This window comes from Leuresthes tenuis, unplaced genomic scaffold (genome assembly GCF_036924035.1).
Source record: "Leuresthes tenuis unplaced genomic scaffold, fLeuTen1.0.hap1 SCAF_6, whole genome shotgun sequence".
Classification (NCBI taxonomy): Eukaryota; Metazoa; Chordata; class Actinopteri; order Atheriniformes; family Atherinopsidae; genus Leuresthes; species Leuresthes tenuis.
Genome location: NW_027325360.1, coordinates 20,786,061 through 20,808,125, shown reverse-complemented (window position 1 = coordinate 20,808,125; position 22,065 = coordinate 20,786,061). Strand labels below are relative to the sequence as shown.

The following is a 22,065-nucleotide window of genomic DNA, read 5'->3' as shown; positions in this document are numbered from 1 at the left end:
GTCTAGATGCTGGACTGTAATTGCAAGCAACTGCATTTTGTTTTTGTTATTTTGTTATTTCATTTGTTATTTCATGCAGCATTCCAACTTTTTTTTATTGTTCTGGTTGTATTTATGGATGAGCTTCACAGGTCTGGGTTTAGTTATTTCTGAATAGCAGAACAGTTGTCACAATTGCCTCAGTTAAAGACAAATGTGCTTTGTTATGGCATGCACTGCGGCACTATAAACAATTTTGTTGGTCTGAACAGAGCAGCTGTGGTCATAAGACCTGCTGGCTGACAGTGCTGAGCAAGACTAATCAGACAGCATACAGTAAAGGGACAGCTGTTGTGTCCTGGGGTCTGATTGTAATGTAAGAACAAGCACACACACACACACACGTATGCACACACACACACACACACTGCACTTTGACAGAGTTTTGTTGTGACGCTGCAGAGCTGTCATTGCCAGGAAGCCAAGTGGCACCTCCCTGCTGTTGTACCCCCGTCTGGCTCAACAGCTACCCTTTTTTGTATTTTGAAAGGATGAGAATGGTGTGAAACATACATTTGCTCCCTGTCACTTTTCCTTCCTTTTCTTTGTGCTGTGGGGTGTCTTAGTTTTGTATTTCCATCCCTTCTTTATTGTGTTCTTTTTGTCTCTCCTGCTGCTCATATATTCCCCAGATAAGTTTTCTCTTTCCTTTTTTTGTTGTTGTTGTTGACACTGAAGGCTACTGTCAAATGTTTTATATGTAATGCTTTCTTTAGTTACCATCCGATTGCCCCACTTGCTTTACCCTTCTGGCTTCCTTCTTGCTTCCGATTCACCTTTCAGTCATCTAAATTAATGTATTTTTTCTGACAGCTAGCCCTTTTATGCTTCACTTTATCAAAACACCTCTTATTTTTTACTTGTGAAGTGAAACTTTCCACAGTTTCCCTCAACATCAGACTTTTTCTTCTGGACTAATAGCTTTTAGGTAACAGCACTGTTGACATGTGTGATAGGAATACCTAGCAGGGAGAAAAACATAGAGAATGATACTGGCAAAAAAGAGAGTGGAAAGATTGAGCTTTCCATTGTTTATACCTTACATATGTACTCAGGAGGAAGATACGTGGTTCTGGCTTCCAAAATAACATTGTTTTGTTAGAAAATATTGCGTTTCTCTCTGCAATATACTTGGAATTTGGCCTTATACAAAATAAAGCAAACTGAATTGAATAAAATGAGGGACACTATTACCAGTATAGCACACTGAGATGTTTTCAGAATGGAGTATGTTACTCCACCTGATGTGAGGTGCTTCATGACTGTGTATGGTCAAATTTACAAAGTGCCTGTTGTTACCATCTGCTACTTGTTCAGGTCTGCAAAGGCTGAAAATCTTAATAGGTGAGGCTGTCAAAGGAGCAGATTACTTTGTACAGTGGTTTTGTGTGTATCCAGTATATTGAGCTCTAATATAGGTGTGTTTTTGTTATCGATGTGAGCTGCTGATATAAAACTGCAATGTCCATACTTTGTGTCTGATCAACTGTAAAGGGCACACTAGTTTAACTCAACTGGTTATCCATGGCCAGTTCAAGTTACTAATCTTTACTTGCAGAGTGACTAATGAAGTTGGCTGAACCAAATCTTATGTTGATTATCAACTACTGCCCCTCTCTCAGGATTTGCATATTACGTCCAGAATGATTTAATTTGTGATTTCAAATTAGTGGCGTGAGATGACAAACGCTATTAGAGCAGGGTTGTCCCTCTATGTTCGACAACCTCATTCTTTTCCATTAGCACCTCTACGCTCCTCACTTGTGAGTTGTTTTGAATAAAAGTGCATGACAGCATGTAAATGTCGATGTAAATCTTACTTAGCTAACATTCTCTTCAATTCAGCCGTTTCTTATCTGTTTCTGTATGCACACATTCGGGGAGACACAATCATAACCCTGATATCTTATTCAGCATTGTTTGCTTCATTACTGACATCATCCTTTCCACATGTTGGTAGTGTTAAGGAAGTAGCCATTCCACACAACTTAATGCCAGAAATTGTTGGTTTGAGAATCGTACAGCACATTGTTTTCAACTGTCATTGTACTTTTCCATCTCCCTCCCACTCGTGTTTCTTTCCCTTTCTTCTGCACTCCTATGTCAAATGTTTAGGGGTATGGTCTGCTTATTCTCATCCTCATATGAGATTGTCCTCCTGTGTGCCCATCTCAAGTATGTGCATATGGGCAGACACAGACTATAATAATGTTCAAAGACTACGCAACCTCTAGTGGTCATGAGAGCAACTGTGTGTGAAGGATAAAAAAATTGCGTTCATGACAACCTTATCATGTTGTAAAAAGAATGTATTTTAGCTCTAACATTGATCCATCTCAAACCCAAACGGAGTAGCTTTTATTTCTAACCCTTATGATAAGACCTATGCTTCAGGATGAAGACTACCATGAGCCCAGCATGCCTCAAGCACTGGTATAAACTGTTACTGTGCTGTATTGACATCCCCATCTAGTGAGTGAACATCATTGTGGCATGGTTAGAAGTTAGAATTAATCTCCAGGGTTAATCCACATGAAATTAAAAAAAAACAACAACGTGGTTAGACAGTTCTATATGCTTATAGTTTCCACATTTTTCTATTCTGTTCCCATCATATTTCATAACATGGACCTACAGAAACATATGTCAAGTGACATATTACCATCTCACAATTTACAACCATGCATTGTGGTACTAATATGTTTTGGACATATGTATCCATTGCATAATTTCTGACAAGACTGGTTTAAAACAGCAGAAGTAGATCATTTAGGGTGTTTATTATGAATTATGTCATTGTGTTCAGTCAGTAGAAGACAAGCGGTGAGGGTAACCATCTTAACAAGATGAATTAATTTCCCCCACTATTGCGGAATACTGCGAAATGTCTTCTGTTCGTTCCATTTTGACCATATGGTGTACATGCCATATTGGAATAGTGCAAGTTTTTCTGCACTATTGTTGCGATAATGACAGGACAAGAGAATGAAGGGATTTTCAGCTGAGCTGAGTTTGCACATGGCCACACAGTGATTTATTTATCTGATCTGTAATCTTATCAAATGTCCCGCTGAGAGGATTGTTGGAATAAAATAAAAAAAAAAACAGCAGCCTCTTCAATGACCAGACATCTGCAGGTACAAAGACAGCAGCTGGCACTGGTTTACTGGATTCTTTCCTTTTAACTTTTAAAAAAAATATAAATAAGCTTAATCCCAGTAAATCAGTCAGTCTACAGTTAGATTCTCTACACAGTTGTTTTGAGGGTTATGGAGATGCAGATAAAGAGATATTAAGTGAGGTAAGAGGTTTGAGGGGAAAAGCAGTTTGCTGAGTTAAGGCTGAGTGGATGTGGAGCACGCACAAACCTTGCAGCTGGTTGGCCTTTGTTATGTGCATGAGCACATGAGCAAGGTACGGAGCGAGCCAGTGTTTGTGTGGGAGCCCTGCTCATATATAGTAAGCCAGCAGCAGCAGCAGCAGTAGCAGCGGGAGTACAGTGAAGCGTGCCCTGTGTCTGGATGTTAGCGCTGCCTCTCTCAGCTGTGGGACGAAGCATTACAGTAGGTATTGACACACAGATACACAATGCTGTTTTGATTTGCATTCTGTTTTCTTCATTTATTTTTGTTGTAGGCAACTGATTTCTTTAGGCTGATGTTTTGTGCTTTTTAGTGTGGAAATGGTTGTTGTGCAGGGAGCATTCATTCATTCTATTTATTTCAGTCCTCAGGATCTGAATGATGATGAGGGGATTGATACGTGCCAGAATCAGCCAAATGTTTCCATTACTGCAGCATGCTTACACATTTGCATGCCTATTTTCATAAGGGATTTCCATAACCCTTACCCTTGTTTGTGGTTAGTACTCTTGCATTGAGAACAGAAAGCACTGGCTATTGTCAAACTATGCAGGAGCAGGTGTTTGAGTGTGTTTGTGGTGGGGGACAGCAGGGTGTAGGTGCAGTGGGTGTGTCGTGTCCGGTTTCAAATAGTGTGGAACCTGAGCAGGTTGATTGTGTGACATGACACGAGCTAGACTGTAGGGAGGGAGGGAGAGAAGAAAGGAAGAGGTGAGGATTTGATCAGATAAAATTGTGGTTTCAGGGGCTTGGTGCTTAAAACGTTCCCAATGAAAGAAAAACAAAACACCACTGATAGGTAGAGGGAAATGATTAGCTGTAAGGGTGAATCAAGGAGAATGAGGCAAAGCAACAGAAAAGTCATAGAAGTAGAGAAGATGAGAGAAAAGAGAAGGGACTACGGCAGGTGAAAATAGTTGGGATAGCCCGAGGAAGGGGAAGAGAAATGGTCTAATGGGAAGATGTGGGATTGTCCATTCATCTTCCTCTTCAATAGAGAGGGTTGTTGGAAGAGAGTTTGATAAATATTCCATAGCAACTGAACATATTGAAAAAAAAAAGGAAAAAAAAACATTTTTACATGACTCCTCAAAATCTCTGTATTGTTTTATGAGAATCAAATGGGATTCCTTTCTTTTCTTAAAAAAAATGACAGCCAGAAGAACGACAGCTTGTGTCTGATTAGTATTTCTGGTTATACTGCACGAGTATCCCAGTACTGTACAGTGCATACATAATGAAAACCGAGGAGTTCTCCTGGGAGAGACTGATGGGTTTTCAGACAGATCGTGTTTTTTCAAGGTGTTACTGAATCATTCATTTTGTTATATAAATTGCATGTACTTCATTAAGATACATTAGGTGCTTTCACTTCAGTACATTAATGATGTGAGTCCACATATGAAACATTAGATTAGATGTCACTAAATAGATAAATGTTTGGAGGTAATGAGATGCCCTGATGATTAGTGTATTCTACTGTATTCCTCTTTGCACTTTTATTAATTTTCTTTTTTTTTTAAGGAATGTGGGTAACCAGTTTTTCAGTTCCATTACATTAATCCATTACTCATTGTATATTGGGCTCCAAGTTGGGGTTAATTTGAATTGATTTTAAGAAATTTCCAAACAATGACAGAGTACCCGTCAATGTGCCCTGCAGAGTTCATCAAACGTTAATACTTGCAGCCTTTGGGTGGTGTAAACATCCCAGCTGAGCAGACCTGGAGAGGAGGAGGCACTTGCTCTTCTGCAGATGTGATTGTTTGGCCACAGTGGTGCACTGCACTATTGGTTGGCTTCTTGGTGTGGAGTGAAAACAGCTAGAATGCTTCACTGTTTATTGGTGTACCATGTAAACTGACCACATTTAGGATTTAAGATACAGAAAAAGTGTCACTATTTTTATACACTATCTTTATACATACTATATATTATATACACATATATATATATAGCTATATACGTATATATATATATATATATATATATATATATATATATATATATATATATATTGCATCAGGGTATTTAAAACATCAGGAGGCAAGACTCTCTTTTTCTTATATGCTTGCTTGTTGCCTTCAACTTCAAAGCTTGATTGGAAGTATTTGCTGGGCTCAGATATATTCTCATTTGCTCCTCTTCTGACTCTCCTCTTCCCTGCTTCTTCTGTGTTTGATTTTGCTTTCATCACTTGGCACAGTGCTTCACAAAAATCACGTACTCACGGCAGTGATAACTTGTTCCTCCTCTCACCTCAATATCTAAGGCATTTTATAACAGATGTAATTGTTTTCACGATATACAGTCTTGTTTCCCGTTGGTATTTTTGACACTGTGGAGGTGGCACCATAGTCTTTGATCCACGCTGGTAACATGGTGTGTTGAGACGGCGTTAGCAGGCAGAGACAAAAATCTATTTGATCTAACATTTCTAGATTTATCTAGATCTATCTATCTATCTATCTATCTATCTATCTATCTATCTATCTATCTATCTATCTATCTATCTATCTATCTATCTATCTATCTATCTATCTATCTATCTATCTATCTATCTATCTATCTATCTATCTATCTATCTATCTATCTATCTATCTATCTATCTATCTATCTATCTATCTATCTATCTATCCATCTTTCCATCCATCCATCCTTGTACTTGATACTTTACAGAGCAGGTGGTGTCGGATAATATACAAGCGATCTGGCTCAAAACACTACTGTCCAGTGCTCACACTTTTGTTAGTTACTCTTCCTTAACATGTAAAACTTGAACATAATTTTTGAAAGGTAGACGCTGATGTTGAGGAATTCAGACATAGAAGTGGCCATATAAAAGTTGCATGTATGCCTCAATGTACTGTGGCTGAGTAGCATTTGCAAAAATACTGTTCAAACCAGATCTGCATTTCAACATCAGGGCTTTGATGGTGAGGGAAGATTGAGCTTTCTGGGACATTCAGTTCTGACAAGAGACCATGCTTTGTCAATCATTTTCCAGATAATGTCATTAAACTGTCAGCAACCTTAATCCTCCAAGTTCTTTGAAGGTTTGATAGCAAAGAGAGGAATATTATCCCATCTAATACTAAAAAGTGAAAAAAGGATATTTGACTTTTTGTATGTTTGTAATGTATGAGATAAAATGAACAAAAAACAACAATGTTCTACAAAGATTTAGTGAAATTATAGATATGTCAAAAGCGCACGATTTTTACTTTGAAGACCATTTAGTAAAATAGGATGTATATATGATCTAGAACATGAAGTCAGAAAGTGTTATTAGTAACAAGCTATAGCAGTGTTGGCTAGCAGCGAGCTGTATAAAAATACAGTGTGACATGCTTATTTCTATACAAATCATGAATTATACACAGGACAACACTCTCAAGGTTAATATGACGTTTTTCATAATTCTACTATCCAAGAAAGGTCCACAAACAGATAAAGAAATGCACATGCAGTAAAGAGAGCCCAACAGATTAAATCATGTCAACATCCTCTTCAATAATTCTCACAAGAACCATGTTTATTTGTTCACATGTCCAAATTGTAGCAGTGTCAGAGTAAAGGTGTAGAAATGTGAGGTGCTAATGTCTGTATAAAGGAGCTTTCGTGGAACAATATTTAAGTAAAATGATGTGTTTTTTTATTACTATTCAATGCCATGTGTTTGTTAATATCTAACCCTAACCATGTATTTGTTTTAATACCTAACCCTATCCGATCCTAACTAACAACTAAACTGAGAAATCTTTGGACCATACTGGGTCAGATGGAGCCCAAACTGGGTTCCCTGAGATGACACTCTGTGATATAACCCCACCTTCCACATATCCTTCTACCTCCCTACCTGTAAGGGTTTTTGAACATTTTATAGTTGTGTAATACCATTTTAGCGACAGTATAATGTAACGCAAAAACAAAAGCATGTTACTATTTGCAAAGAACAATAAAACCATGTAACATTTTTAGTGGGAACAGATCAGATTGAAGTAATGGAAGTAAAAAAAAATTCAAATTTCTCTCCCAGACTCCCTGTTTCACATATACTGTTGTTTTTCTGACTGGTACTCACATTAATTTTTCTCATAACAATATGGAAAGCATTGTGGAAAAACACTTGCTGTTGTAGTAGTTACAGGGAGAACACAATACAAACAATATATCAAGTTGTACTAATAACTATGAATATGAATAACATATACACCCATTTGAATTTTTTACTTATAGTGTGGATATTGTTTTTATTATTTTAGGACTCTAAAGTAAAGTTGTACTGTGGTTTGGATTTATGCTGCAAGTTTAATAGCACTTTAACTTTTTTAATTAATTTGAAAAAGAATATGTGAGCAATTGATGAGATAGCAAGCAAGACCACCCATCACTGTATACAGTAAGCACACTGTTGTGCTGGGTGGGAGATAAAAGTTTATGTGCGATATTTTTGAACTGGTTTGTTTCTGCTGTGAAGCTGCTGAGTCAGCAAACAAAAGCTTAGATCAACATGTTCTTGATGTATGTGCAGCGCTCTGTGCAGAGCTGGTCAAGGCTTTGTGTGAGAGTCGTGTCAGCGTGATCTCAGATTGGCACTGACCCTGTCCTGGTTGACACGTTGGGTTGGCAGCAGGGCGACCAGCTTGTCTGTCTGCCATGTCAGCAACACTTGATGCTCTTGGCTTCATTCATCACCGCACCAAACTAGGTGGTAACAAACACAGGGAAAGCTTTCTTATGTTCTGCATCCTGCAAATATGTTTTTTGTTTGTGTGAGAGAGAGTAACTGCCTTCTGTGTTTCACTCTTATTTAGTTTCTGCCTGTCACTTCCATTACATATTTACTTGTTTTCATTTTCATGTTTTCTTTTTTTATGCTGTCCAGCTTTTCATTCTATCTGAGTTCATCAATCTCACATTTTATTTCCCATTTTCCCTGATTTCCCCACTCCTCCGCCTCTACCTCTCTCTCAGTGGTGATATTTCCTCTTCATTATTTATGGAGAATGGCTGTGTTGTGTAGCTGTCAGGTACAGCAGATGGAACTGTTTCTCAAGCATTATTTTCTACTTAATGGTGGGCAAGTATGTGACATTTGTCACATCATTTATCATGTGTTGTTTCACAGAGGAATGGGTTGTTAGGGTGGTTTCAGAGCCACCCTAACAACCCATTTCCTGTTTGCGAGAGACATTTTTCTATTGACGCTGTGATGCACTAGGTTTGAACAGTGGTGATTGACTTTGTTTAGTTTTAATCATGAGCATCTGGCATGCCACATCTGTAAGCAGAGTAAAGGTATTTCCAGCTAACAAATCCATCTGACTCGGTACCACATAACCAACAGCCCAACTGTCACTGAAATTGAATTTCAAATTTGTATCGTCATGACACGTCTGACCACATAAAAAAACCATGTCCATCCAATTCTTTAAAAATACAAATTTAGCTTTGCATTGTTTATCTGGCGTCGTAAATACTTTACAAGAAGTGCTTAAAATTGAAATGCTTACTGTCACGCTTCTACCGTAACACCGTTGTCCTCCATTTCACAAACATCATAGATTGTGTCTGACTCAAATGAACTTAGACATGCAGTCACAACCCACAGATTGTATCACTGAATAATGAATCACTTGCAAGGTGTCGAAAGACATAAAAGGAAAAAGTAAGCAAGAAATATTATAAAACTTGTACGATAATATTTTAATCTATTTGAAAAATATATATATATATATTTTTAATATGTAAAAAAAAAATTTTTTTTTCAATACTTCTTTAACCCAGTGAACAAGTTGTTGTCATATTTGTAAGTTAGATTGGAAGAGGCTGTGGTTTACATTACATACACACTATGTATACACACTCACAGATTACAACTTAATCTACCAAATTATGGGATAAACCAGGGAAAGAGACTCACCCCTTTTCTCCTCATCCCCCAAACACAAACCAGTGTTCCATCATAAACCAATGTAGGTCAAGCCTGTGCTGCCTAGCTCAGACATCTGGTACAACTGGGAGGAAGGGTCGTCACACAGCTGGCATGAGACAGTGGAAACTGGGCTACTGTTCAGTGTATGAAGGTCAGAGCTTTCAGAGTAACATAGAGGGCAGCTGGGATGACAGTTAGGCTGATCATCATATAAAGGATGATAATGATCATAATGTTAACTGGTCACAGCTCCTTTATTGTCAGGTTTACCATAGTTATTTGATGTTAACAAGGTACTCTTGTTTTCCAAGTACCAATAGCTTGACCATAATCATGCGCTGAAACTTTAATGACACTGGATTCATAATTTAGATGGTTTCAGAAAAAAAACAATTTACAATAAAAGGAGATTGTGTCAGGTCTTCTAGAAAAACGTTTCTTGACATAGTGTCGTCTTTGAAAAGGATTTCTGTGAACATAATTCTCTTGAAAATACATTTGAATGTTTTTGTTATTTAATTTTAATTAGTGCATAGTTATGTATATTGAAACCTACATAATTCCATCATTGTGTCATAGGACAGTAAAAGCTGATTTGCTCTTCTATACACTTGACATCAAGGTGTGGATAATTCAGCAAATATCCCAACCTACTTTAATATGTATGCATGTATATTGCATTGTTCAGGATGTCAGAAGAACACGTACAGTATATATACAAACAAAATAATACACATCTATTAAGTGAATAAGCCACTACAAGTGCTTTGTTCGGGACATTTTTTTGACAGATGGCCAGCACTAACATAGTTATGTTCAATTCATATTTTTGATTTAACATACCCAAATAAGATTTTTATATAAACTGATGAACAAAATAGTCAGTCCATGTCATGATTGAGCATGTCTGCCTTTGAATACCAGCGCACCAATAATACTGCAGACAACCAGGATTTCATATATAACATAACATGTATATAACAAACCAAAAAAGGCTCTCTGCCATATTGTCAGAGATATAGACATATAGTCAAGGCTGAGAATTTGGAATTTTTGTTTTTCTTTAACTTAGTCAAGCTCTTAGTCAGTTAGATCTCAACTGAAAAAGGTTTGGCATGCTCCCTCTGGGGGAGGTTTTTGCCTCCAGCTGAGGAGTTTAAGTATCTCAGGATTTTGTTCACTAGAGATGGTAGGATGGAGTGAGATAGACAGACAGATTGGGACTTTTTCAGTAGTAATTGCACTGGTCTGTTGCTGTGAAGAGGGAGATGAACCAGAAGGCATAGCTTTTGATCTACTGGTCCATTTACTGACATGCCAACCCTTACCTGTGGTCACAAGATTTAGGTAGAGACAGACAGAATGAGATTTCAGACACAAGTGCATGAGATAAGTTTCCTTTTGAGGGCGTCTGAAATCAGCCTTACACAAAGTGTAGAGCTTGTGCTTCCAGGGGGAACTCAGAGTAGAGCCACTGCTCCTCCACATCAAGAGGAAACCCCGGGACAGACCCAAAACATCCTGGAGGGAATATGCAAAACCTGAACCTCTTGTCCCCTCAATCTGACTTTGGATAAGCACAGGAAAATGGATGGATGTATGGAAATATAAACCTATAAGCAGACTACTATTTTGTGATTTGGCATCAAAACATAAAAAAATTCTGAACAAATAAAATAGCAATACTTTATATTTTCATAGTTTTTTGATGATTATTTTAAATAATTTAGAAATTAGGATGTGCGAAGCCTAACAGATGAAAGGAATACCTTTTACCTTTTTCAAACTGCATGCCATCTATAAGGCTTTAAGATGGCATCTTATCTTATATTGAATTTATTAATGTAGTTCTATCAAATACCCGCTACCCGATTAACGGATTGACGGTATAGAAAATGGATGGATGGATAGTTCTATCAAATTCAGATTTCAGGGATGCGACTGAATAATTTAATCTTTCACTGACACAAGCAATAGTTCTTTAAGAATAAGTTAAAAAAACTTGATCTCTTTTGATCAATAGGATTTAAACGGGCACTTCACCAGTGCCTTGACTTTAGAAGGGACATGTGCTAACGATCTTTAACCAAAACTATGTCCATGCTTACTACATACAGATGACATAACATTCAATCAGTGATGACATATCATTACCAACACAGAATATGTTTAAGATGGGGTGGTCGGTGCCTTAGTGGGTTAAGCAGAGGTCCCATATACAGAGGCTAGTCCTCAATGCAGTTGGCCCCTGTTCGAGTCCCAAACTGGACGGCCATTTGCTGCATTTAAGATGATGATTATCTGGGAACCTGCATGTGTTTACTGTAGGTCTCTGCATAGTCTATTTGCTTAAATATGTGTACAAAAACACCATCTCACCTTGTAAGCACCAAGTTACTCTCTTTTTTCGTGCTATACACTAAAGTGTTCATGTCTATCAGATTAATGCCCTCTGCTTGTTCTTGTAATTATATCCTCAGGATTATACAAGATTCATTTTTCACAGCGAAACAACAGTTTTACACAAGAGCCATCATTCAGTGAAGAGCGCTGTCATTCATTCCCCCAAAAGTAGTATGTTCATGTCACAGATGTATAAAGAGGTATTGATTCTCATTATGGATGGATTCATGCTGATGACTATAAGATGAAAATCTTCTGGAAGTCATTCACCTGATCAACAGGTGCATTACTGCAGGTCGGTGAGGAGTTCACTGTTGTTTATGGTTATTGGGGAGTTTATTGTGTAGAAAATTGAAAGATTACTACCTCCTTCAAATCCATGCTACCTTTACCTAAACCTAACATGTTTACCATAAGCTTACTGTAACTTCCCCTTGTAACAAAGCTGTAGATTTTCCCCACTCTTTGTGGTTGATACAGTTTGTCACAGTTGACACGACTACCCTAGCACCTCTTCAAACACACCACTAAGTGTTTTAGCTGTTATTTCACCTTCTGCATCAGACGATTAATTACTTTAGCTGGGAACCAGAGAGTGAAGGTTGCACTTTGAACAGCAGACTGCTTACCTAAAACACCAAATAAAGCTCATTATCTAGTTGAGTGGCTGTTGGCTGACTACTTACTATGCTGCACTGACCCTGTGTAATTTCACTTTGCACATTTCCTGGGTGTACATACTCAAGAGACAAGATGCTCAGTAATGGTACTGAGACCATGACATTTACTGGAGTACCTTTTTGGCTCGGACAGCCTAATGCATTGCATTTTATTTTTCAAGGTTTTGTGACTTGCATGGTGTGATACTTGTACCACGTATAGAATATTTGCAATATCAAAATAACTATGAGTCACAGGCATTCGAGAAGACGTGTTGTTGACAGACTGATACAATCATGAGGCCTTCTTGAAAGAGAGAGGAAAAAAGTGGAATTAGGAGGGGGGAGTGATGATGTTGTAGTGAAACAGTTAGCAGTTCACATGTCACTGACTGGAAATGTATCTCAGTCAGTAATGTGATGATTAAGTGCAACAATTAGGACATATTGATTGTGTAATTCTTTGAAGGATGATACCTAAGGGAATATTTTTATCAAAATTATTTTTTCTTTATTACTCTTAACATCATTGTCACCACAGACAAATGCTGCTCATTGTAAAGGTTAGATGATTTTGTTTATTCAGGTTTCATTGGTTGTGAGTTACTTTCAAAATGCACATGGATGTAAATCTCAAACGCTAAGAAAAAGCTTTTATATTGTATGTCATAATGATCTCAGTTCATCAGAAATGTATGTCAGGTAGGTCTTGCACAAAAGCAGTGGAAGGTTTTGAAGAAATATACAGCGGGAAACAACCTCAGTCTCCTACACTGTTTTCCTCCCCCGTATGTTCTATTATTAGAGTGCCTACAAAAAAGATGCATTTCTAGCAATTCAATAGGTTTCACTGGCAGACCCCAAGAGCCTTCCTTACAGTGTGTGCTCTGTGTGCCATACTGTTTGTGTTTCAAATACTTATGTAGTGGGAGCTGCAAAGCATCTTACTTAAGTTAGAAGATTGAGTCAGTGTTTAAGCTCTGTCTGTTACAGATTAAATGGAAATGGTAAAACTAATGCCCTTTAATATAGTCCAGTTAATGTAGATCCTATTTTTTCCTGTTTGTACAGATGTTTAATGTCTGATGCTGTCTTTACATGTCTTGTAAACCTTGAAATACCTGTCTTATTGATGCCTACATAATGGATGCCAACCTGTTCTGAGCAGGCAAAGCTTTTAAAAGGCCCTGTGGTAGAAAATGAATCCTTAGAGAAGTCACAAGATCAGTGGATTAGCCTGGCCCATGCAATTTTTATGTTCATGGTGGAAAACACAATAAAAACAATTTAGGAAAACATCTTCTTTACAACATGAAATAGAATTTATTTTGAATTTGCCATTTGTCCCTATTAATAATTACAATTTATTTGATTGTTTTATTTTATGTTGCATGTTAATATGGATTAGTTCAAGCATATGCATGTTAAGAATAAAGGGTCTGCATCATCACGTCAATGTAGTTTAACAGCATGATGTAGAAAGCAGGATCATCCATCTCACTATCAACAAAATGACTGCCAAAGTGCATCTGTCAACAGCTACATGTCAGATATTGCGTCCCTGAACAAGACCGCTGTATCAGTTGATGAGAACACAAATAAAGACAATTTAGTTTAGATTCTGACTAGAGTTTTGGACATGCATTTTTGTTAATTTGGTCTTTGTTAAATCATTTAACTTGGTCTCACTGCCAAAACTAAAGCCATGACAAAACTCTTGGCAGTTTGCAGCCGATACACTAATTTGTATTTTGTGTTTTTTTGTGTGTATTTTTTTTCAGATTATATTTAGTATATTTAAATGAGGGAGCAGTGTTTAGTTTCAGAGTCTGTGAACAAATTGTTTTGTTTTGTTTTGCCGGCATCGTGCCACCCAGATCACAGTATGTTTCACCAGACTGCATCACTGTGTTTCTGTGTGTTTTTGATGTTTGACTGTTTTTGGAATCACTTAAACGGTTGTATCAGTTGGATTATTTTTCCCCCATGAGATCAATATTACTGATATTTAAATAGTCACATTTCATTGGAGAGATAATGTGGTTTGATTAGTGTGTATTAGCAAAACTTAACATTTAAACTAGATTCCAGATGGATTTTAGGAGCTCTTGGGAGAGTTAACATCATGCTGATGTCATAAAAATGAAGGAAATGATCTATTAATTAATTTGCCAGATAGATTTAACTCAATTAGTTACAGCAAATGCAAAAAAAAACTTCATTGTTGCATTTCTATTGATTTACAAAAAAAGTCATTTTAGAAGAAACACTGATAAAGGCTGACACAAGCCAACTAGACATTTAGTTATTCCTTTGATAGAATGTGGTTAAAATACTCATATTTTCATGCAGAAATGGATGAACAGAACTTTTAAAGAGGATATTACTAGAGGTATTTCATTTGGTTGCATGAAGTAACTCCTCCACTAACAGAAGGAGAACTGCCATTATGTCCCTGTTAATGAGAAAGCAGAAATAGGTTATTGTTATGCAGGAATGGAAGTGCAGAGTCTGGAAATGACCTGTCATCACCGTGAGAAACGAGTCTGGCTCCATACAGTGCCCAGGGCAAACTACAGGCTTCTACCTCCATAAAGACTGTTATGACAGGTAATCCAAGATAAAATTATGATTCATGGTTGATATCCCAAAAGGGCACTTTTCTTGGCAGCTTTGTTATGTGCTGCTTTTTACTTTTAAATGTAAAATTGAAACTTTCAAACAATCAATTTTTCACTTTTGTCAAGCAATAGTCAAAGTCAGACATTAAAGCTTTGCATTTAGATTAAAGCAATTGTACATTTTAACCATCCATCCATTTTCTATACCCGCTTAAACCGTCGGGGGGGCTGGAGCCTTTCCCAGCTGTCATTGGGGGAGAGGTGGGGTACACCCTGGACAGGTCTATTACCTATTAATATTACCTATTAATCTATATATTAAAGATATAGCTGAGACCAATGAAACATTTCTTAGTTTTAGATATTAATAAGCTGTGTGCGTTTCTTTGGAAATGTCTGAAGAGTTTTTGAAACAAAGGAGGTACAGTATGAGAAAAAACTGGTTGATGATGAAGATCAGATAATTATCTATAATTATAAAGTTATTTACCTGCTGCTTACCTACATGATACGTGACAGCCGTTATCAAATACTAGATAAACGGTACCTAATGTGTCAGGGATCTTTCTTATTGATAGCAGGTACAAGCAATTTAAGCCTCTCTTCAACTGGAGGCCCCATCAGTAGGCTCTGAGTCTTCACCTAACAGATAAGTTAGTGTCATCTTCTGACTATATTGCTCCCTTTTTATTCCTTGATGACTGAACACAAAGTTCAGGCATCAAGGTTCAGGTCAAAGTCTAGATTCGACCTGCACATAGGTAACCTTCACTTTGGCCAAGCAATTGGCCAAGCATCTTCTCTCAGTCTGGGTAGCACTGTTTTCAGTGTGTGGAAATTGGTGGGATGTGAGTGCATCACTAGCAAAGAGCCACTAACGCCTGTTCAAGCTAAGTGCTGGAAAGGAATGGAATACTATAAGCTACTAGATGACCAACTCTATTGTTTGCCACATTGCATCGAGAGTTTAATGTGTAATGATAATGAGTAAAATATCATGTGTTCAGTTCCAATCTGCTTCATATTACCCGTTACTGGTTTTATGTTAAATGATATCTCTCTTTATACTACTAAAGTTGTTACTTGTTGAGAGAGCCCTGTTGTACAGTATAAGTTAAGGGGTCAGAGTCAGCAGAAGTGGGACTGTTTGACTAAATGGTTTGTATGGATTTATAACATCTACAGGATTCAAACATCTCTCTCAGCAGTATTTCCAAATAATCTACTCCAAACCCTTTAATACGCTACCTCTTACACTATAAACAGCACATATAACTAGTAGTGTCTGACTGGAGTCTTTTAGTGTTCTGCAGGAAAGAGGTATCATTTGTCCCTCTTTATCTCGACAAAGTAATTTTTAGTTATGGAAATTATAGCGGGTATTTGTTCTATTTCAACTGAATCATGTTTTTGATTCTTTCCCTGTTTTGATTTAGATTTTCTGGCTTTTTTTAAAAATTAATTTCTGCTATTACCCATAGATATCCTCAGCTGCCTTTCTACCTTCTCCAAGTTACCACCTGTTCCTTATTGTCATTACTCACCTGCACCTATTCATCCAATCATCCCTCCTAGCATAAATGTTCCTGTCAGTTCATTGTTGCTGTTATCCTGTGGTTCTATGTCGTCTTTTCCTTGAGGTTACGCTCTACAGTCAGTCTTTTAGTTAGCTAGTTCTTCTTTTATTCTTGTTACTTTCTGTTTTCTGTGTGTTGCTCCCCCATATAGTGCCTTATGTTCCGTTTTGATGAAACCGCTCTTCTTCACCACCTGACTGCGCCTCCTTCTCCTGTTGTCTTGCATTTGGGCCTTTTCTCTCCTAGCTTTCTCTCCATGAATCATGTTGCCGAATAACTCGGGCACTCTCCTGTGTTGTTCTCCAAGGATTATTCAATGTAAATATAAAGTGCTCTGCTCATTGAATCCATCTGGATCGATGAGGGAACTCCAGTTTGCATTTCATTGTGGTGCTTGATGTTATTTATTCCTGCAGGCATGCAGGCAAGGCAAGTTTATTTGTAGAGCACATTTCGTACACAAGGCAATTCAAAGTGCTTTACAGCTACATAAAATCATTAATTAAATTAAAAGCGAAGAGTGCAGATAAAATACTTTCAGTTGTCATATGCACAGCTAAATAGAACTGTTTTCAGCCTGGATTTAAACATTGTCAGTTGAGACCTGTCTCACATCTTCTGGAAGACTGTTCCAGATTTTAGGAGCATAAAACTGAAACACAGCCTCACCTTGTTTAGTCCTGACTCTGGGCACCAGCAGGAGACCCCTCCCTGAGGTTGGTTCATATGGCTCTAATATGTCAGAGATGTATTTTGGCGCTAGACCATGAAGAGACTTGTACACAAGCAGAACTGTTTTAAAGTCTATTCTCTGAGCAGGAATCCAGTGCAGAGACCTGAGCACTGGACTGATATGGTCATATTTCCTGGTTCTAGTCAGGACTCGAGCAGCAGCATTCTGGATGTACTAAAGCTGTGTTACAGACTGTTGAGGCTGTAAGACTGCTGCAGTGTACATGTGTACACTACCCATGAGCACATTGAATTTTAGGTTGATTTATATACAGCATGCACCACGTTAATAAGGAGTTTTGTCTGGATAAAGATTGCAAAATTGTGTTCAAAAATAGATTATTGTGATCTGCATGTTTTATCCTGTGTTATAACAGAATCATTGCATTGCAAAGAAATTGCAACGCGTGTATTTAAACATACTGGTTTTGGCAACTTCAAAGCTTCATGAAACACAGAGCAGGTGGAGTGGATGGACCTTGGTTATAACCTCTATTCTCCTCCATTATTGTCATTCTGAATGTGTGTGTGCACTGTGTCTTTGAGGTATGTCTCTGTCTCAACTGAGGTGTCAGTATTCCGAGGTGTGGTCCGAGGTCTACTGGACTCAGGAGATGGTATAAAGGTTGATTTTCTGCTCTGAGTGTGTCCCAAAGGACAGTCAGCGAACAAAATGGCTGTTTCAAGAACAAGAATGTGTGTATGTCTGTAGTGCTGTCCATGTGAGTTTCCACAAAAATTGAATCCTTGACTCTAACTACCACGATTGTTGACTCAAATAGCGTGTGCTGTAAGAAAATCAGATTCAAATCCCATGCCCTTAACCTAAAGGATTTTTGTTTATGAATCTGACTAACAAACAGTGACTACAAGAGACACACTGTGCACCGCATTGTTGAGTTGCGTCGAAAGCTCACAATCCCAGGTATGCTTTATCCTCACGCACAGACACACACACATACAGATTTTAATCACAGTGAATAAATGCTCTGTTGACCCCAAGTTTATCCCATCCAATTACACAACTGTAGCTCGTCTCCATCCCTGATTGATCACATTTTTCCTCCAGATGTTTATGGAGTAGATGCACTTGCTACCAAGTATCTTTATTCATGGAAAATGGATAAAATATAAATCCCAGTGATATTCATTTTAGAGCATATATATGGTACTTACATGTATTTATTACTGTTGCTGGTGAACAGTGCTGCACCCTCATCTTCCTGTAGCACCATTATGCCAAACATAGTTTGTAACTAAGTAGAACACATAGCAAGGGTGTGATAAATGGCTGAAAAAACAATCACTATCATTATCATTCTTATTTTCTGAAAGACTCGATTCACAAAAACCTAAAAAAAATTTTTTTTAAAACCTTCAGTCCAGTCTGTTTGGCAGAGTCTTCAGTTAAAGCAGGTGGGCTTTGGATTTTACAGTGTTAATGAGAAGAAGAAACTGGACATGACTCATGTAATATGCAAGGTGTGCAAAATGAAAACCGAGGTTAGTGAGGTTTTCATTACCCGTTTTTGGTGTTTTACAAGCATGTTTTAGTTGTATATTAACTTTCTGTAGGGCTCAAATTCTTGATTATGTTCTGTCACTGGATCAGAGCAGAACTGTTCCCTTTGTTCAAACAGTGAGATGCGCCTTCGGATGCATTAATAGGTGTGGGAGAACTGTTTGAAAACAATGTTCCTTAGTGAAAGATTGGAAGGAATTTGCATAGTTCTTCTTCCATTGTGCATAATGTTAATAAATTATCAAATTAATCTTGAGGAATTTCACTGCTTAAAGCTTATCTCTGATCCTTGATTCTTTGTTTTGGGTTGATTTTTTATTACTAGACACTCATGGCTCCCTTTTGAGGATCCTCTGATATGGCACTACATTTCTCAAGCGTTACAGTGTGGAGTCACATTTAGAAATCGTACTTAAATCTTTTCTGTTAAAAAAAGCTTTATTTTTAACTTCTCTAGACTTTAGGCATCTGGGATGAACTGTCACACAGTGGAAATGTGCACTGTAGCCAGGAAATCTGTTTTGAATTAAGTGAATACCAGGTGCTCCAGAATAAAGATGAGAGAGGAGCACACAAACACAGAAGTCAGCCTGATATGCTTTGAGAAGTTTACATTTTAAGGCAGTCAGCCATTTCTCTGGAGGGAAACAGTGTTGGCAACAATTACAGGAAATGCTGTGACAGCCTCATTAAGAGGCACATTGCGATGACTGTGTTGATGAGAAGTTTTCTCTCTCCATTTTGTCATTTGCACCCTCACTCATTTTTAACCCTCCTCAAGATCTCTGCCTCTTCTTAATGGGAGTTGCTCTTGTGCTGTAGCCTTGTTAGTCTTTGAGCAGTCTCCTGGTGGCCCTCAAGTTATTTCTTCTGTATTTATTCTTAGCCTCATCTCCAAGTAAGATAGCTGGTGAGACATGACATCATTGCCCTCGCATGGATTATCTAATGGAAGGAGAGATGACTGAATGTAGTGGAAGAAAATGGAAGAAAATTGTGTGGGGCTTCAACATTCAAGCCAGTGGGCATTCAGACCTTAAAGCTACAGCATGACATACAAAACCAAGGAGATGACCCTGTCCAAAACACTCTGGCTAGGCGGTTTCCCATGGAGGCTAGTTATCAGTATATCTTGCAACATACTTGAATATTATATAGTGCACAATAATACATTTTCCAATGCATGAATCGTTTCTCCTTGACGTGGAATACAGCAGCATAATTTTCTTTTTACATTTTGAACACAAGCAGCAAAAATATACACACCAAGAATGCAATTAAAGGAATTACCTTCAAATGAATTAAAGAACAAAAAGCAGAATGTCTTCAGGTATTTTTTCAGATATTGACCGTCGGAATCGCAATCTAATTTTGAGATTCTCAAGAGTCTCCTCTTGTCTCCATTTTGTGTGTTTATTACATGTGTATACAAATACACATTTAAAGTACAACATTCAATAAGCCTTTGAAATAGTTTAGCTTAAGTTTGCTTCTTTTCTGACTTTGTTTGTCTGTCATATGTCTTTCCTTTCTGTTTGTTAAGACATTTAATTGTTTCCCCTTTTTTTTTTTTTTAGCTTTTTGGCCTCTATGAGATATAGCATGAATAATCTGGACTGTGCTGGTGTACACTGTATCTGTATAACCTGTTCTTATCTTTTGTAACTGTGAACTTCTTGTGTTCACAGGGCATCAACATGGTTGGGCCTAGTAATGCAGAGCTCCTGCCGCAACCTCCTTGTCCAGCCATGTACCAGTTGGATATTGTTCTAAAGAAAGGGAAAAACCTTGCCATAAGAGATCGAACAGGTAGGAGATCTGTTTATTCTTCCTGTTACCTCACTAGTACTGAGGTTTATATGGACAGACAGTTTGAAGAGCTCACTCAGGCCTTTATCTTTCCCACCTAATGAAAGTGACCCTATTCTCGTCTGTAATTTGTTTCTAAATTGAATTGTCACCGTCACACTGTTGTACACGGAATGCTAATACCCTCAGACAACTGTTTTATGCCTTAGGGATACCCTCAGTGATTTTATACTTACTGTTAGCATCTGAAAAAGACCAAAACTGAGTATTAGCTGATAATTCTCATTATTGGCTGCATCTTTCAAGTCTGCTTTATTTTAAATGAACTTGTTCTTTCATAAATTAGAGTTCCATTGCACAGAAAAAAGTCTCTTGCTTGACTGTTTTTTTTATAATTTATCGCTTAATTTTCCTCTCTTTTTTGACTAAAGAACGTTCCATTTGAACAGTGTGGCTAAGTGGAGGGTTTTTTGTTCAGTAGTTCTATTCTACAAATTAATACTCTAACTCAGGCTTTGAACACAGCTAACAGAGAATACACTATACTTAGATGGATCAGTTGAATGTAGTTTATGTCAATATATAATTTCTCTCTGGACAATCTTTTTTCTTACAATACACTTCCTCCCTCCTTTTCTTTCTATATATATATCCCTTTGGAGTTTTCTTTAGTCACACATCAAGTCCATGCATTCTGTTCCATTTTCTATTGGCATTCAGATGGAACCATTTAGAGCATTATGTCACTTTCCTTGGACTTCTGAATAAAAGGAGAAGTCAGATTTAAGCTATTTAATTATTGGCAGATCAAGACCTTTAATGTAAACAAACACAACCATTTTACAAGTTTTGGCATTTTGTGATACATATTGGAACTGATTAGATAAAACCTTCGCAGCTGAGTGTGATGCGGCTGAGATGAAAAACAGCTCTTCCAAATCTGAGGCCATGGTCCCAACCGGTAAAAGGTGGAGTGCTTCCTCCGAGTCAAGGATAAGTTTCTGCTTCAGGCGGACGAGTTTAAGTGTCTTGGGATCTTGTTCACAAGTGATGGCAAGATGGAATGAGAGATGGACAAATGGAACGGGGCTTCATCAGCAGTAATGGTCCATTCTGGTGAAGAGAGAGCTGAGCTGGAAAGTGAAGCTTTTGATCAACTAGTCCATCTTTATTCCAACCCTCACCTATTGTCACGAAAAAAATCAGCTAAGTTGGTTTGAGCATCTGATTAGGATGTCACCTTTTTTTGTCAACTGGGAGAATGCCCCGGTTCACACCCAGAACACGCTGGAGAGATTACATATCCCATCTGGCCTGGGAATGCCTCAGGATCCCCCAAGAAGAGCTGAACAGTGTGGCTGGGGACTTCATAGGGACTTCATAAAAGTTTAATGGGTGCCAGT

At 37.8% G+C, this 22,065-nt stretch overlaps 1 protein-coding gene across 5 annotated transcripts in view; it reads left to right on the top strand.

Annotated features, from left to right (window-relative positions):
• The window catches only part of mctp1a (multiple C2 domains, transmembrane 1a), a 123,745-nt gene that overhangs the window by 17,983 nt on the left and 83,697 nt on the right, over positions 1–22,065 (top strand). For 4 of the 5 annotated variants that reach the window (XM_072388138.1, XM_072388136.1, XM_072388137.1 and 1 more), the window contains exon 2: positions 20,542–20,662. In XM_072388138.1, the coding sequence (XP_072244239.1) occupies positions 20,542–20,662 (121 nt within the window). Of the gene's footprint in view, positions 1–3,528; positions 3,603–20,541; positions 20,663–22,065 lie in introns of those variants that run through there. The other variant, XM_072388139.1, reaches the window with a different exon arrangement.